The sequence below is a fragment of the Ascidiella aspersa genome, chromosome 5, assembly GCF_963924565.1.
Source record: "Ascidiella aspersa chromosome 5, kaAscAspe10.2, whole genome shotgun sequence".
NCBI classification, from domain to species: domain Eukaryota; kingdom Metazoa; phylum Chordata; class Ascidiacea; order Phlebobranchia; family Ascidiidae; genus Ascidiella; species Ascidiella aspersa.
In genome coordinates, this window is record NC_139451.1 from 20,860,751 (window position 1) to 20,875,213 (window position 14,463).

At 35.2% G+C, this 14,463-nt stretch overlaps 2 protein-coding genes across 2 annotated transcripts; both read right to left on the reverse strand.

Moving 5' to 3' along the window:
• Window positions 1–20: 20 nt before the first annotated feature.
• On the reverse strand, window positions 21–1,737 carry LOC146145343 (NAD(P)H oxidoreductase RTN4IP1, mitochondrial-like). Its single transcript, XM_083389700.1, has one exon. The coding sequence runs from the start codon at window positions 1,608–1,610 to the stop codon at window positions 264–266; it is 1,347 nt and encodes a 448-aa protein (XP_083245826.1). The 5' UTR covers window positions 1,611–1,737; the 3' UTR covers window positions 21–263.
• A 6,961-nt stretch (window positions 1,738–8,698) lies between these two features.
• On the reverse strand, window positions 8,699–13,570 carry LOC146145344 (uncharacterized). Its single transcript, XM_083390004.1, has 6 exons — window positions 13,390–13,570; window positions 12,869–13,030; window positions 12,418–12,591; window positions 9,927–10,097; window positions 8,948–9,032; window positions 8,699–8,848 (listed from the first exon to the last, which is right to left on the reverse strand). The coding sequence occupies exons 1-6, from the start codon at window positions 13,477–13,479 to the stop codon at window positions 8,835–8,837; spliced, it is 696 nt and encodes a 231-aa protein (XP_083246130.1). The 5' UTR covers window positions 13,480–13,570; the 3' UTR covers window positions 8,699–8,834.
• Window positions 13,571–14,463: the final 893 nt, after the last annotated feature.

A 14,463-nucleotide genomic window follows, 5' to 3' on the forward strand; every position in this document is an offset into this window, starting at 1 on the left:
TAAAGAATACATATGCGTTACCAGATTTTATATTAGTCCATTAAAATTATCCTAAACATATATAAATATATTTAGACAAACGTAACTGTTGTATTAATATTAATTGTGTTTTCATACATTTTAACTACTATGAAAGAATTATTAATAGTAAAAAAAAAGTCGTAGCTTGGAATACTTTTAGAAACTATTCAAGTTGAAATTTAATCACATGAGTCCAAATAAAATAGAAAAATATATAACAAAATTCGGCACTAATAAATAGACTATAAGTGAATAATCTTATCAAGTGGTGGTTTGTATACAGCTTCTGGCAGCCCAGAGACATTGATAACAATTTTACCCTTTGTGTGACCTTGACCTAAAGACTTAAATGCATCAGGAACATCATCATAGGTATAAATATTTTTAGGGTCTATAACTGGTTTTAAATTACCACTATCTACCATTCTGGCAATTTCCAGAAGTGCATTTCTGTTTGGTTTGTAAAAGCCCCACACTACGTTGATCTGGTAATTGTCCTTCTTTTTTCGGAGTAATTGTGTAGCAGAGGCACCCAAGCCAGCGATAATTCCATAGCGCTTTGTCTGCTCGACAAGAGGATTTCTTAACGTCACATACGATCCACCAGGAATTGTGAACTGATTTGCCCAATCTGGGGAAACTGCGCCAACAGCATCGAAAATAATGCCAAACTTGTCCTGTTCAACCATTACTTGTTCTACATCATCTGTGTGGTAGTTGATGCACTCTGCACCCAGTTTACTGCAGACTTTCATACCAGCAGACGAACATGTAGTAGTTACCGAAAATCCATGATTCTGTAAGTATTGAATTGCAAAGGTGCCAATTCCACCGCTGCCACCTAATATGAGTGCCCGGTTATTCTTGTCATGTATGAGTAGTGCTTCTTTTAACGAAGAAATAACAGTAAGGCCCACATAGGGAATCGAGGCAGCCTGAATGTGGCTTAGGGTTTGGGGCTTTTGTACTACGTTTGCTAGGTTGACACAAACTAAATCTGACAATGTGCCATTTTGCTGTAGGGAAGGGGCACCGTAAACTTCATCCCCTGGTTCCAAATCATACACTGCACTACCAACATCAACCACAGTGCCAGAAAAGTCCCTCCCTAAAACAAGCGGAAACTCATATTGCTTGAGAATTTGTTTTCCATTCGGAAAATACTTTAATATATTAAAGAGCATGTTTCTTTGAAAGTTGAAGAGCTCCAACCCATAGCCTTCACACATTTTTATGTCTATTGGATTAAGACTGGCGGCATGTACTTTAATCAGTACATCACTGGGCTGTCTTACAGCCTGAAACAAGTATGTTCGGCGAGCATCAACCCCAGTTACCATTTTGTTTTGTGGTGTGTTGATAAGTTCCTTATGCAGAACTTTTTCCGGTGGGCCATATTTTTCGATAATCCAAGACCGCATGTACTCCGGCTTCTTGTATCCACGTTCTTGAAACTCAGCCCAGTTTTGAAACGTGTCATCATGCTCCTTCTTTTTGTTTCGATGGAAATCCTTCATGTTGTCAGTAAAATTTTGCCTGATTTGGCAATAAGTGCAACGCAAATCAATAGCACTCTTTACTCTAATCATTGTCGGTTTTAGCAAAATGTAGTCTTGGTTTGTACAAACAGCTTTCTTATTTATAAACCGAAGTTTCCCAATTACATTTTTGCTAGACCAGTTTTTTACTGGTATCACCAGCTACCTTAAATGTGAAGTAAACTAGAAGAAAAAAAATTAACATATCACATTATATTTAACAGTCAAGACTCAACAGATGAGATGAATTTTACTTCAGAAATAAGTAAAACAGACGAGATAAACTTTGAATTTTTTGTGCATCTGTCCAGTCTGCCGTTCATGGCACTCAACACCATGATCTTGACTGTGCACGCAATACTTTTAGGTAAAAAAGACAGATATAAAGGTTTACCAATATTTTGTTTTTAACAACATAGGTATCAGTAAATTTATCAAAATATATATAGCTTTTCCTAAAAATGTAATAACTTTTAATTTTTTTTTCTTAGCATCATGCTAAGTTAATATGCAAATTAAGAATTTAATTAAGTAGATAAACTGAAATGTTATTAACAATTTATTTTAAAATTATTAAAATTTTTATTAAATTTTAGGTACATTTAAAAAAAGTCGACATCACTCGCAAAAAGTGATATTGGTTGATCTTTACTTTTAGGTGAACAGGTGTCTTTTAAGCACACCCAAGGTTTAGAATTGTACCAAAATTCAAGAATTTTCACAAATTTTGGTGTGCAGTTAGCTAGTTCAAGTGTGTACACAAACTCCTAAAACGACGACATCTCGCGGGTGCAAGGCCCAAAAAATCCGGGTGACCGGGTTCCATAAAGGTAAATAAAGTATACGTGTGATGGGTCCGAACGTCCGATAGGATTCTAGACCAGCGCCGCGTTTTAAGCGCAGTTGGAATTTTGCCGAAAAACATTGCCGCGAATCTTTGGCGCCCACAAAATATGGAGTGCAGTCAAGCACAATCGCATTTCACTACGACAAATTGTTAATTGCAGTTGCAAGTTGCAAGGAAAGTTTGAAAGAAGATGAAAGTCAGTTTTGGAAAACCAACCAGGCGTAACAAAACATGTTGCAGCATAGAATTTTAGTAGTATTGAATTTCTCAACCAACTATAACCGTGCTTCATAAGGTTACTTTCTCTTATTTATTAATCGTATGAATTATTTTTTTTATGGAACAGAATGCAGTGTCGAAACTGTGTACTGGTGTTTAACCTGGAATTGAGTTGTTCCAATAATATATATATCACAAACATACTTTTTTTATCATATCCAGAGTTAACGAAGTGACAAGTTAACGCAAGTTTACATAGTTTGCATAAGTTATTATCTCTTTGGTTTGCATCAAAGAGATTATAACCATGAGGACAAACTCTCACTTTTGCCTTTTTTGTTTTGCCTTTAAGCAATGCATTCTACTTTCGACAGCCGTCACGGTCTGATTCACAAAAAGAAAAACATCATCTTTTCCATTTAAGCCTGTTATAAAAATGTACGCTTTTGGCGTAATTTGTTGTTTAATGACCCCTAGTCCTAATTCAAACCGTTTTCTGTTTACAAAATTGATTTGGTAGGACAGGCAAGGTTATCACAAGTTGCGTGACACTTTCTTAGGACCCTACTGTACATTTTTGAAAGGTGTATACTGTTAAAATGTACGCGATTGAGCTTAGCTTATTAATGTAAATGATATAGGTATTTTGCATTGTACACTGTACAGAGCCTATTACAGAAAAATAAACTTTTGGTAAACCAAACCCATAAATGAATTGGATTTAGTGTACAAATTTTAGTAAAAATTGTAGAATTCCAAATTTGATGAGTGTGCCGCAAATCAAAATTCTTTTTCGAGGGCGTCGCAAAAAAGTTTGCGAACCACTGCCTTACATTACTATTGGAATACAAATGTATCTTTTTCTATACTACTGTTTAAGATCCCAAATTTAGCGGTGGGGCGCTGTGGGGCGCAGTGGTGCTATGCAGCTTGCGAACAATTTTTTAAAGTACAAATTTTGTCTGCCCCTTGGTGGTAATTAAGCTTAAAAATTAGTAGTTTGACAGCTTTTCTTACATTAAGTAAGTTGGAATAATATTTGGTTGTATACCAATTTAATTTAAATCAACAAATTTGCTGTGCTTGGTAAATGGTAATAGCCATTGCTCATTAGGAAATGTTCTTTACGCAAATATATTCTTATCCCAAAGAATACTTTCCATACGGTAATTTTTCTTTGGTATGCTAGTGTTCAGTGCGCAAATTAAATTTATGCAGTACTGCTGCTCTAAATAGTCTTCTATATACTTGTTCCAGTGTTACAAATTTAGACACTTGAAATTGATACCATAAACTGAAAATTAATACCAAATTCTTAGAAAACATCGTTCAAACGAAAAGTTTTTGCACCTCAGTTGCTGTGTAATATTTAATTGGCAAATATTATTGGTGGTGTGCTGTTTGTGCGAGTGAAGCAAGCAATTAGCATTTGTAAGGTAGGTACATTTGAAATCAGTAGTTACCAGATGTCGCTGAATTCAGTTAATAATTTTGCAAATTATATTATATTTGATTTCTGCATTGGAGTATGTTATTATAATGTTAAACTTATCCACTTGGTTTATTTTTATAGAACTTGCTCATATTTACTAGTTAAACTATAATAGCAACACATATTCGTCCATAACTGTGATTCAGCCATTCTGGGATTATGATGGACATTGCTTAAAGACATATCAACAGTACAAAAAAAATAGTCAGTCTATTCCTCAAAGATACAACAAACCTCTTGTAAGATTAATTGTGACAATGAGATCATAGTGTATTGCAAACCATTTTTGAGTATTTATTTTACTTCAAAACTTTAAACTGCTAACTGTCCATGGGTAAAGTTTATCTAGTTTAGGGCTACCCAAAGTTTTCAGGCTGTGACCGCTTTTATTATATTAAACTTTTTTACCCACTAGGTTTAACAGTTTAAAGCATAACATTTCTCAATGTCTGTCTGCTTTGGCATGCATTTATTGAAGTAATGTGCGTTACATAATTTGCCATTAACATACCAAACAGAAAAAATAACAATTTTATGAATGTAGCACTTTGTATAAAATTTAACTCCATGAGCAACCCCCAGTTTGTGAAGCCCTGGTCTAGTTATACAAAACTTCCAAGTAATTTTACCAATGTTATGTTTGTGACTTGCTGGCAGATTTTAAGTATTTATTTATTTAAAATCTTTTTTTTAATTTAGTATGTTACACTATTTTTCTATTATACAGGTTGGAAAACTGATTGGGAACCTCCACTTAAAAAGTTCTGGTCACAGAATGAGCAGATTATTTAAAGAGTAAAACACAATAAATTCCTTCAAATTTTCCACCCTTTTACCATTTGTTGTGCTGTAAGAAGCCTATTAATTAATGTGAAACTCTATTCTCTTGTGAATAACATATGACACTGCTTTACACAAATTCCTACTGGCAATTGTTTGGGCTTTTTCTGCTATCACCAAATTGTGCACAAATAAAATCGAGCGATAATAATCAGACTGGCAGATTGGTGTGCTCCAAACACACAAAATTGCATATTTGACAACACTTAATTTTGAAAAAGACTGCATTTATAAGTGAACACAAATATAACTTGCATTGCAAAACAGCCATTTTAGAAAGTTCCATATAGGACGCACTGCGACTTTCAAACCTGTCTGACATATACAAAAAATTAGGCTTTTGTCATAGTAAACTGGTTTATTTAATGGTGTAATCGGAAAAATGTAACCCTAACCAAACCATTGCAGTATGCTCGCTGATTGTTGGTCACTTATATTTCTGCATTACAATAATTCAACAGTGCTTCGCGGGCCACAAACAATGATGTCTGGCCTGGGTTTTGGACCACCCTGCCTTAATTTATCAATTTTTGTTAAAAGTGTCATTATTTTCCTACTTCTTGGTACACCTTATATGCAAACTCAGGTAAGCAAAACAAAATAATGTTTATTTAAAATTTATTTGGTTAAACATGGTAAGAATCAATCAATTTAAAGAATAAATAAAGTTCTTTATTGACACCAGATTCCAGAGGCCACTTCAGTATTGTATTCTTTTGTGTAGTACCTGGTCAACAGCGTCTGTAAGAACACAATTTATCGACCAATATATTACAAATGTTTTTTTATACTTTTATTAAATTATCTCTTTGCACTGATTTATTATATTTATATTTCAAAGTGTGTATTACAAAGTAAAGGTTTTGTTTTATATGAATAAAATATTTATAAATTTTTACTTTGTCGTCAAAAGAGTTGTTGAGTTATAACTTATTGTGAATAAATTTCAGGAAATAAATTATAGACTCTAAAAGTTTAGTGGCTTAATTTAGAGTAAATAAAAAAATCCACACAAAACTAGGTAGCATATTGTACAGGTTTGAAATCAGGACTGCGGAGTCGGTTTGTTTTGCTGGAGTCGGACTCGGGGCTCGAGTAAGACCTGACATGCGCAGGAAACTAATATGACCGCCAACTGAAAATTATAAAGGTGGAATAGCATGTGGTGGATTATTTTCCAACCATGTGTAATTGTGTATGTATTATGAGTGAATGAATTATACGACACCCCTATAAGTGGATAGCTGAATATCCATGTTATTTTGGTTACGTAAATTGGCAGAATACAGGCTGTTTAGTCAGGGGTGGACTCAGGACTCGACGAAATTCCACATTTTCCTGGAGTCGGACTCAGGTTATTTTTAACCGACTCCGCAGCCCTGTTTGAAATAGATATTTTTTGTCATTTTCAATGTAAGTTTGCGAAAAGTATTTTTTACCTCATCTTTTTCTCCCTAATAGCTGATAGCAAAAGTTTGGAGCTAACTGCTGGAGGTTGTAGTTGAATGAATATCAAAGCCCATGTATAGAAGTAGGTGACATCTTGTAAACAGCTTAAATATATATATCTTTATTCAGTTTAATTTTGATTGGATAACTGGTTGTAAAAGAATAAATGTTATAATTACATTTAATTTTAACAGATTACAAAGCTGCATAATCTGGTGCTTTTCTTTTTTAAATGAACAATATTACACACTAACTTTGTGTTCACCAAACCCTATCCACTAAACTGGTACCAAAATGTGTAATGTTAATATTCCACCAAATCTAAAGAATAATAAATTATATTACAAGATCCCTACTTTAATTTTCTTTAAGTGTTTTACTGTAATGCTAAAATAAACGAAACTGGGGCAATAAAAATAACTTTAAACAATATTGTAATATTTTGTTTATTGTACCGTACTATACTATATATAAGCGAACACGAAAAGTTGTACCAAAAGACTAACTAATAATAATGAAAAAATGTAAATTGCTCTCCGGCACCCCGGTTTGGAACCACTGGTCTACTCTACAGCAACGCGGTGTACGCTTCCGCAGTCATTAACTAGACGACGTTGGCGCGCCAACGAGTGTGTTACAATTAGGGTTTCCTCTCCGGGAAAGGATTTCTCGCGAATTAACAATTCCGAATCCCGGGAAATTTTTTTTATAATCCCGGGTATTCGGCAACCTAGCAAAACTTAAAAAATATTGCCGTTTTTGACTAACATAAAGAAAAAAAATAGTACCAACCATGTTAACGTCGTTGCCTGAGTTGTTTTATTTGCGCTTACCAGCGAAAAAACCTAATTAAATTTATTTTAACAAAAAAAATGCGTCACAAATAAGGGTCCTGACTCGTATTAGAGAAGGTCTGGCGCTCCTTCAGTTATGAACGTATAAATTAATAAAAAAAAACGGTCTTTAAATACCGCATACCACAAGGCAAATTATTTGGGTGAGAATGCGGGTTAGCGTTTGGGTGAGGGTGGGTCAAGCGGTATTATTAATAATAAACATAATAATATTTGACCCACGAAAGAAAGAACGCCCAATGAGCTTAATTAAATGTTTGAAGCTAAAATAAAAAAAAATATCAACCTCAAAATGACGTGATTTTATGTATAATTTTTTCGTCGGGATCCTGGGAAGTTTCATTTTTCAATCCCGTTTCCCGGGAGTGAAAAAATCCGGGAAAAAGAGGAACCCTAGTTACCATATTATATAGTACTTATGGTCAGCTGATATTGTATGCCCTACTGACTTTTTTAAGTGTGTTCACACGAAACTCGGCAATGAAAGTTTGACACCTAATTCAAACATAACTTTTAACTTGTCAGAAATGTCGCATCTTAATATATATATAAGCCGCTTGCTCCAAAGTTTTAGCTCACCAACATGCAAGTCAAGCCCAGTTGTTTACGTTTTACTATTATGCACTAGAGCGGAACGCTGTCGAAAGTAGAACAATGAGCTACGTCACAGTTTGTCCTCATGGTTATAATCGCTTTGGTTTGCATGGATAAAAGAAAAGAAAACCTAACAAGGAAAATGCTTATGTTGAAATGTCATGAATTAGATCCCATGTAGAAAAAATATAATTCTGTTAAAAATATAAAAAACGCAAGAAACAAAAAGGACCGTTAAGTATTTTTTGTGTCCCAAGAGGACCATTTGTTTTTCTTACAAAAAAAAACTTTAATCAATACTCCAACGAGATTAATTTGCCATAAAGGTGGCTAAATTCCACCGCTTTAATTCCATGCTATAGTACAATCCTAATTTTATTTTCTTAATATTACCCTATAGGCTACTCCGTATTTATGGACTTTCGTTTTACAGCTTAATCGAATCTGTATCAGCTTTGGAAAATCGACCCAATCCTGTTCGGACAGTCTAATCGATGTGACGTCAACGTACGCCTGCCTGTGTTTAGGCCTATAATTTAAACTTTCATCATATTGCAACTCGTGCTTCGTCAATTGTCCAGAACTTACTGTTCTGTATGTTATGTTTAAAACGTAATGTCACGCAAAACTAATTACCGACAGCTGGTATTAAGTATTTAAGAGATCACATTTTATGTCAAAATCAGCAGTTACACATACTTATCATCATGGAGTTGTATCGCGCACGTTCGGAGGTAAATTTATTGAATGTATCGTAAGTACGTGTAAGAACCGATTCTTGTTTGTTCATTTGCAATAAATATTATTTTATTGTGGCTCGAACCCACAAATCAAACAGCTCGAATAAACAATTGTACTAAAATGTATTTTCGTTTATATACGATATTCGAACAACAGTTAAAACTATGGATCAATAGAAGGAAAACAAGAAAACGAAAGCTTAGCAAACAGGTCCGTGGAAACAAATATCCCTCCGCTTGTTAGTAGAACAAAACTGAAACAAAATAAATGTTGTTATTATTAAGTTATACTACGGCTACAGTAGGCCAACCCTTTAAAAAGTAGTAAAAACACATTTTTTACCAATCCTTACCTTCAATCACTTTGTTTTCTGTTTGGCTTTTAAAGTTTTCGACATCGTTCCTTGAAATAATGTTGCCTTTGAGACTGATGCTATCCTACAAGATACAAAACCAGCAAACCATAAACCAGTTGCTGTACAGAAACTAGCACCAATTTATTACAACGATTATTATAATACCAATTAATCAATCAATCAAAATTAATTTCTATGTAAGAACTATAATGATTATTTAGGTTTTTGTTTGTTTTGCAATAGGCGAAAACTGTTTAGCGTTATAATGACGCGGAACGTCATTTATAACGCTAAACAGTTTCGAGAGACATTTCAAATAACTTTGGATTCCAATTTTGCTCTATTGGTGAGCTGATACATTTTTTTTATGTACGAGAGTAACAACTCAAGAACGTTTTATCCCATAGTAAACAGTTGGTATGTGCAGCTTCAATTTGATTTAGTGTGACATAAAAGTTAACCACTTGGAGAAAATGCTTGTAAAGGTGTCGCGAGCTAGTTATAACTTATGGTTATAAAAAGTGCCGTAAGCCAGAAAATGTTTTGAACAACTGGTATAAGGTATAATTATTTGGTTTAAAGTTGTGTGAATGCTCTACAACAGTATAAAATCAACACTTGATTGGAAGCTGGAATGATTTTGTTGTTTCCTCTGGTTTTTGCCAGTGTTACAACTCGTTTTTTAAGTCCCAGTCAAGTCGCTTGTAAAATAACTCAAGTATAAGTCAAGTATTTTTGACTAAATAATAAAAACGCAACATATAGCAAGCAATTTGTTTTATGTGCCAAAATTAAGATGAATAACCCCATCAAAAAAATCTAAATGAGAACACTTTATTTCAACCCAAGTCATTAGCCAAAAAGACAAAATTACTTATGTGAATTAATTAAGTCATTTAAAAAAAGTGGCTTAAGTTATTGCAAGACTCGTTTCTATTTTTGACCGGTCTTGCTTGTCATGCGTAATCGTTCCTACCATGGTTCCTTGCATTTCACTCAATCCCTCGACTAAAGAATTCAAGTGCGACTGGGCGAGAAGGCAGTGGCCAACGTCTAACTTCTTGACTTGCTTTACTGCCAGAAGTCGTTTGAGTAAAATCGATCCATCGTAGCCGAGGTTCGTTCCACGGAAATTGACTTCGTCCAACTGCAACAATATATGCTGTAGGCCTACGCACAATAAAACGCAAAAGTCGGTTACAAATAAAGGTCCAAATCAAACCCAAAAAATGCGCACGTCGGACTCGTCACTCGGTGCTCGAGTGGATTTACGTAGTCTTACTCGAGTTCCGAGTCCCAAATCCGACTCCGCAACCCTTACACAAATACGTTAAAATGGAAACGCCAAAGAAATAGTCTCGTTTGAACAAAGATTACTTTTTAATTGCAATCATTAAAATGACCAAAATGGATGACTATTGACAAAACAGTAGCCTACAGCGAGCATTGTTGTGAACGACCTAGACGAAAATGCTGGTTATTCAAACCATGCAGGGCTTTTCGAATGTTTTTCCTTTGCGTTTGGTAATCACAAACAGCACGTTTTTTATTTTCCACTTCGCTCCACAAGTAATTTGACACCTTATAAAAGATAATTTTTCACGGCAAATTAAAATTTTTTTTTTTATCAAAGACAAACAATGTAACTTATATGGAATTATGAATACAACTATTTTTTTTAGATTTTGGCAATGAGAAGCGAATTATAGTCTTTGAATTATAATTAGAAAAGTTTGGCTTTTATTATCTCGGCGAACTAAATCGGTTTAATAAAAAAAAGACAAGTAGGTTTAATTTAATTGATAGCATGTTGTCCTATTGTGTCGGTAAACGCCTTGTCCGACGTATCCCGGCGTACGCGGTCTTCCCGCATTTTTCTAATAATATTAGCGTTTTAATTGCGTTTGCTGGTCGTCGGTATTTTTACATAACTACTTGGCACAATAGTTTAGGACTGGGCAATGATAGTTCAATTGGCACTTTAGTTCAACATCACTAAAACGTTATTATATATGAGTACGTAACAGCCTGTTGTTTTAGGCGTTATATGACCCGCTGCCTTGGTTTGATTGACACAATCATCAACTTCCTTTAGGTGCACTTAAGCTAGTGTTTTCAAAAATATTGGCTTAACTTTATTGGCAAATTAAATGGAAGAGACTTGACTTTTATTCTAAAGTGTTTTAATTGATAATAATTTACGTGAAGAAACGATTTAAGCACCTTAATTCGCAGACGTGGGAAAATTACTTGCTTTAGTGTTGCGAGAAATATTTCTTTGATTGAATGAAATTTACTTATTTAAATAGTGGAACATGTTTTTGATACCAAATTACTTGACATGGAATTGACTTACTATGACAATGGCTTGAACTGGGAATTGACTTGATATTAATTGATAATGAATTGACTTGGATTAAAATTAAGTAATTGTATAAACGATCTAACTCGGACTTAAATCATTTCAAAAGGACTTTTTACAACACTGCTAACAACCAAGTCGTTTAAACATAGTGCATAATAGGTTTCAGTGCCATCCGTCCATAGAATACAACAGCGGTGTGAAAAAGCGGAAGAACAACAACGCTGAAGAACGACCTGCGTGGGTTTGTGGCACGCTATCGAGACAGGCAATATTATAAAGGCCTACGTGCTTTACAACCTGCAAAGTAAGTGGAGTAAACGATCAGTAACATGGGAGCTTGGGTGGGTACGACTTTGTATGGAAATTATGTGCTGTAATCCAATATGGTAGTTAAGATAGGATCGCTACGAACTAGTGCAAATTTAAGTATGCAGCATAAACAAAAACTCGACAAATTTGTTTAGACTTCAGCGAAAAACAAAATTTGATTGTTATCTCAAACACATATATTTCCTCTAAGAAAAATAGTTGACCGGTTATCAACAAAACATTTAACAACCAGCAGCGTATGTAAAGTTTACTGTTTGCCACTTCATGTGTCGTGGTTTTTTATATGAAGCAATTTTTTCTTTTGTTAACAATTACACGTGGTGCTTCTCTCAAACTAGCGCATATCGAAAGATTCCCAAGTGTGCCACATGAAGATTTTTGTTATTTTGGAAAATCACCTACTTGTATTAGAAATACGCATACGAGCAAGTATGCGTGACTATATTCATTAAAAACTTGACACAACTATTCGTGCACGATTAGAGGCCATTATCAAATAACATTTTTCACATGTTTTAAGTTGATTTTGTTGTTCCAGTTCCATTTATTATAGTGACATTTTAGTAAAATACTCAACGAAATTTCCAGTCAGGTGCCGAAAATCTATTTATTATTTTTAAGGGGTGCCGTAAGCCATAAAAGGTTGAGAACCACTGTACTTGTTGATTGTCAAGTTTTTTTTGTTTTGCAGAAGGTGTGTTTCGAATAATTTTTGATCGTTTTAAAGTAGGTGCCACAAGCCGAAAGCCAACCACATTATAATAAATTTTACCACTTCTCCGCTCATTTTGCTCAATGATTCTACGAGAATGGTCAGCTGAGTGACAGAGAGTCCACAGTCCCAAGCTGAGAAGCTTCTGACTGTTTTTTTGCGAAGCAACGCTCGAATCAGCGAGCAGCCCTCCACTCCAATGGTCAGGTTGTTGCGGAAACACAAGCTTGTTGACTGAAAAAAGTCAACACTTTGTTTGTTGTGACGATATACGAGTACATACAAGTACGCCGCTCCTATAGATATAGTTTCGTATTTTAAAATCACATTTTTTAAAATAAATGAACATATAATCGAACCTCACATAAAAAAGTGATACATTTTTAAACATATGTCGATTTTCCATTAACGAGCAGCCTTCGAAATTCAAAACACCAGTGGAGCGTCATGACAATTGTCCCGCATGCCTTTTGGGCAAATAACAAGATTAGATTTACGAACGGTTTCAAACCTTGTCGGTTAGGACCTGCTTGATTTGCAGCAGATCTTCTTGTTTAAGCTTACAATCGGCGAAGACCACCTCCTTGAGTTTCTTGCTTCGTATAAGATCCAAAAGGATGTTGTTGCCACGATCGCCAAGCTTCATTCGCGGTCCCAATTGCAGAGTTTCAACCTTGACAAACATATCCAGTCGTTCTTCCTTTACTATATTGGGTATTTGAAGTTTCACATTTATGTTGAGACGTTTTAACACCAAACCGGTTTTAATTACACGCGAAAACAGTTATTGGTTAGTTTTTTTTATAGCTTTTTATACTCATTTAGATGCAGGGTGATAAAATTGCTATTTTATTTGCATAAGATCACATTATTGGTTGCAATTTCTTAATGAGGTGAGAGTTGTACTTTTCGCTGCTTAGCCTATACTTATTCTGTTATAAGGTAGCATTACCACTTAACACGACAATATGCCTAAACGAATAAACAGATGTTACATTAACATGCTATATGCTTTCCACGCGGTGTTCTTACCTCTTGTGAATACGCCAAAAGCATGTCCTGTATTGCTTTCTGCTGCATGGTGCACTTATAAAGCTCTTTGTGCCTGGTTGCTCGTGACATTTTCAAGATCGATCCTTCCACAGCCAAACGAAAGAAAGCGCAAACTTTGCCCTGCTATTTTGTCAGTGTGCGGTGGCGTTATGACTATAGCCTACCGTACTATAGGCAGGCAACTGGTTGTATGTAGATTTAATAACAAGTCGCATTGAGGAAACACCGAAGTGACGAAACCAACCCAGCACATGATTCATTATTGTGATTTGGCTGGTGTATAACCCTTTAGTCGGTCCTGCGGCTTAAACAGTTGATATGCTTGCACTTTGTTGTTTAACAAACAAACAGTTGAATGGCGTAAGGCAAATGCATGTTTAGTTGTTTACACTTTGCACATTTACGGCAAAACGTTTTGTATCTTGTCGCGTTACGTCGTACATTTCCAATTTTTTCAGTCGGACGCTCCTATACTTCAATTTACCAGCGACCATCTATACTTCAGCACATATTTTTTGAAGTAATGTGGGACAATTGATTTGTATTCTATAAAGACGAACAAGTACAGTACAACAAAGAAAACGCTTCGTGTAAAATTGTTGTAGCCTTACTGGGTACCCGGGCGGACATTTCTAGGCGTGGGCACGGATGACGTCAAAGGTTACGTCATAACTAGACGCCAAAAAGCAAATAATATTAAAAATACCTGATTGTCGTAAAAATAAAACAGGTATTACGGTTATATTGGCAAAGCATACAATTCAAAGGAAAACCTATACCAGGGGTCGGCAACCTTTCGTAAGCAGTGTGCCAGCAATATATCAATAATGTCAAAATATAAACAACTCGTATGCCAAACATTTTTGCTATGTTTGGTTTTGCACTAGCAACCAGGGCTGTGGAGTCGGTTAAAGCAACCCGAGTCCGACTTCGGCCCAAAAGTTGAACCCGTGCCCGACTCCATCTAAATGTGCGATCGAGTCCCGAGTCTGGTCCGGCTCTACATTCTGTATTTCACCCACTTACGTAACTAAAATAAGATGGATATTCAGC